General features: G+C 37.8%; 1 protein-coding gene across 1 annotated transcript; it reads left to right on the plus strand.

Moving 5' to 3' along the window:
• The first annotated feature begins 3,210 nt into the window (after positions 1-3,210).
• LOC102475630 (UDP-N-acetylglucosamine transferase subunit ALG13 homolog) lies at positions 3,211-3,920 on the plus strand. Its single transcript, XM_014588384.2, is given in 2 exon segments — positions 3,211-3,617; positions 3,620-3,920. Coding segments are annotated over 2 exon segments (495 nt in total). The 5' UTR covers positions 3,211-3,235; the 3' UTR covers positions 3,733-3,920.
• The last annotated feature ends 336 nt before the right edge of the window (positions 3,921-4,256 follow it).

Genomic DNA, 4,256 nt, shown 5'->3' on the forward strand with positions numbered 1-4,256 from the left:
TTTTTTCCTTTTTCTTTTTGGAGATTTTTGCTATAGGGCACATGTGCTTGCCAGAGAGACAGAGAGACAGAAAGCAAGAAGTCAACCTGGGGGAGGGGCAGGGGGCAGATTTGGCCACGCCCCAATTCCTTCTCCTCCATTCTCCTCTCGGGATCTTGGACATGCATGCACATGCGTCCAGTATGAATTTTAAGTCACCAGGTCTGGGACTCAAACCACAGTCGATTATGTGGGAGTCCAATGATGTAAGCCTTATGCCATCTGTTGGTCCCAACACAGTGTACATTTCAAGATGATTTTTTAGTAAATTCACAGATATGTCCAGTTATCACCTCAAAGAGGAAACCCGTATACATATAATGGAATACAAGTCAGTCCTAAAAAGGAAAAAAATTCTGACACCTGCCACAAAGTGGACATTATGCAAAGTCAAGTAAGCCAGTCACAGAAAGACAAATACTGTGTGATCCTACTTAAATGAGAATCTAGAGTAGTCAAATTCATAGAGACAGAAAATAGAATGATGATTGCCAGGAACTCAGAGTACAGGGGAATGAGCAGTTACTATTTAATGAGTACAAGTTTTAATTCTACAAGACGAAAAGAGTTCTGTGGTTGAATGATGGAGATGGTTGCATAACAATGTGAATGTAGTTAATGTCACTGAACTGTACTTAAAAATGATTAAGATGGAAAATTGTATGTGATGTGTATTTTAGTATAATTTTAAAAATAATCCTGTACCCTTTAGCTATCACTCCTACTCTTGCCTCCTCTTAAGACCTAAACAACCACTAATCTGTTCTCTGTCTCTAGTGATTTGCCTTTACTGAACATTTTATACAAATGGAATCATATATGGCAGGGTTTTTATTTTCATTTTTACTTTGCTAGAGGGCATGTGCACTCACTAGAGAGAGACAGAAAGAGTGAGAGTGAGAAAACATTCCCAAGTTGCCTCTCAACATGCCTCAGTCCCTTCTCCTCCATCTCTCCCTCTTTTTGGGATTTTGGGCATGCATACATAGACACTCAGCATTTTTCTCAAGCTGCAGGCCCAGAGCTTGAACTGTACAGTCAGCCATATGGGATACAGCTGCCTTAACCACCATGCTACTGGCTGGCCCTATATTGCTGTTTTGACTAGCTGCTTTCACTCAGAATATTGTTTCAGGCATCATTTATGTTGTATTCTTAGGAGAGGAATTTATAGAACATAAAGTAACTATATGTTTAACCATTTAAGAAACTTCTTGATTGGGGGCTGGCACATGGCATGGTGGTTAAGGACACTGGACTCCCAAATGGCCAACCGTGGTTCAAGTTCTGAACTTGGTGGCTTACTCTATCACTTTCTCTCTTTCTTACTCTGTACCTCTCTGGTCAAATTAAAATAAACAAATAAAGTTAAATAAAATAATAGTTATTAAAAAGTAAACTTCTTGACTCTTTTCTGAAGTGGCTGCACCATTTTTCATTTTCTCCAGCAGTGTATGAAGGTTTCAATTTCTCCACATCCTTGCCAGCATTTGTTATTGCCTGAATTTTGTTGCTTATAATCATTCCAGTGCATGTGAAGAAAGATTTCATATAAAATATTCTAATATGGACTTATTGGCCATTTGTTTATTTTCTTTGGAGAAATGTCTATTCAAATTCTTCACTCATTTTTAATTGGGTTATTTATATTTTTAATATTGAGTTGTAAGACTTCTTTAAGACTTCTTTACATATTATAATATGTACAAATTCCTTATCAAATATATGGTTTGTAAATTTTTTTTCTCATCTGTGAGTTGTCTTTTTGCTTGATTGATAGTGTTCTTTGGAGCACAAAAGTTTCTAATATTGATACAGTCCAATTTATCCATTTTCCTTTTGTTGATAGTGCTTTTGGAATCATATCTATGAATTTATGGTCAAATTCAAGGCTATGAAGATTTATCCCTGTTTTCTTCTAGGAGTTTTATAGTTTTAACTCTTATTCAGGTGTGTGGTTAGGAGTCACTTTAGTCTACTACATCTGGCTATGCAATTGTTCCAGTACCATTACTAAAAAGATCTTTCCTCTTCATTAAATGGTCTTGACACTCTTGTCAAAAATCAGTTAACCTGGACCCAGAAGGTGGCATGGTAGATAAGACACTGGACTTCCACATAACCAACCACAGTTTGAGTCTCAGATCCAGCAGCTTGAAAATCACACCAGGTGCATGTGTGTGTGTGTATTCAAAATTCCAGGAGGAGAAGAGAGGGGAGGGGATTGTGGCATGGCTGTCCCCCCTGGGAGTGATTTCTCAGTATCCCTCTCTCTGTCTCTTTTGGCAAGCATATACTTCCTATGGAAAACAGAAATCAGTTAACTTTAGACATACAGATTTATTTTTGAACTCTTTTTTTGTTTGTTTTTTGAGAGGTTTTTGCTATAGGGTGCATGTGCTTGCCAGAAAGACAGAGAGACAGAGAGACAGAAAGCAAGAAATCACCCCCCCCCCCGGGGGGATGGCCACACCACAATCTCTCCTCCTCCATTCTCTTCTCGGGATCTTGGGCATGCACACACATGCACCTGGCATGAGTTTAAGCCACCGGGTCCTGGACGTGCACCACAGTTGACAACATGGGAGTCCAGCGTTATAGCCGTTACACTAACTGCTGGTCCCTGTTTTTGAACTCTTCTATTCCACTCATCTAAACATATCCTTAGGCCAGTTTCACAGTCTTGATTACTGTTGTTTTATAACTTTTGAAATGGAAACGTTTAAGTTCTCCTAATTCATTATTATTTTTAAAGATTGTTTTGGCTATTTTGGGTTTCTTGTAATTTCATAAGAGGTTTAGAATCAGCTTGCCAATTTCTTCAAAGAATCCTGCTAGGATTCTGATAGGGAGTACTTTGAATCTATAGGTCCAGTTGGGAAGTATGGTTATCTTAACAATATTAAGTCATCTGGCCCATGAACATGGGATGTTTTTTCATTTATTTCTGTCTTCTTTCATTTCTTTCAGCAATTTTTTTTTTTTTTTAGTTTTCAGAAAATTAGCTTCTCACTTCTGTAGCTTTATCCTTTTTTAATTCATTTTCATTCTGTTCTAAATGGAATTGTTTTTAAAACTTTATTTTCAAATTGCTCATTGCAATTGTATAGAAATACTATTCTTTTTTTAGTGTCCTGCAACTTTGCTGAACAAGAAGAAGTTTGTCCTTGCGACTCGGGCTGGCAGAACCCGCGCCATGAAGTGCGTGTTCGTTACTGTAGGGACCACCAGCTTTGACGACCTCATTGCGTGTGTGTCGGTGCACGACAGTCTGCAAATAATCAAGAGCCTTGGTTACGACCGACTTACCCTCCAAATTGGTAGAGGAACAGTGGCACCTGAACCATTCAGCACCGAGTCCTTTACTCTGGATGTTTACAGGCACAAGGATTCCTTGAAAGAAGACCTTCAGAATGCAGATCTTGTTATTAGTCACGCAGGTCCTGGAAGCTGTTTAGAGACTCTGGAGAGAGGAAAGCCACTCGTGGTGGTTATAAATGAAAAGTTGATGAATAATCATCAGCTGGAATTGGCAAAACAGCTACACAAAGAGGGACATCTCTTCTACTGTACCTGCAGCAGCTTTCTGGGCTGTTACAGTCAATGGATTTATCAACACTGAAATGTTATCCTCCTGGCCAGCCAGAAAAATTTTCTGCATTTTTCGATAAAGTTGTTGGATTACAAAAATAAACACTAAACTCTCAGCACTTTTAAAATATCCCCTAAATCCAGCCTATGAAATGTGATTAAATCAAATTAAATATATCTGTAGACTAATATAAACTAATAAACTTCCTACATATATAGAATATATAGAAAATTTATGATACAACCATTTGCATTTGGGTCTAAATTCTAATTTGGTAGTTAAGTAAATTTACTAGACTTTCCTTGATCCCCAACACATAGTAAGCATTCATAGGTTTTGTCCTAGAATTTCAAATGGATTTAGAATCATGAGAACAGTGAATGAAATATGAAAAATGCAACAAGAACCATAAATGTAATTAGTTCAATGTTTCTTAGAATAAAAAATGAAATAGTAACAACTTTGAAAAATTTGGGCAGCCAGCTCGAAGCCTAGCTGTTAAGTGAATGGGCTCACACATGGCTGACTGGTTCGGATCCTAATCCTGGTGACTTGAAAAACATGCTGGGCTATGTGAATGCATGCTCAAAATCTAGACAGGATAGAGAAATGGAGAAGTAATTGT

This window comes from Tupaia chinensis, unplaced genomic scaffold (genome assembly GCF_000334495.1).
Source record: "Tupaia chinensis unplaced genomic scaffold, TupChi_1.0 Scaffold000275_1, whole genome shotgun sequence".
NCBI lineage: Eukaryota > Metazoa > Chordata > Mammalia > Scandentia > Tupaiidae > Tupaia > Tupaia belangeri.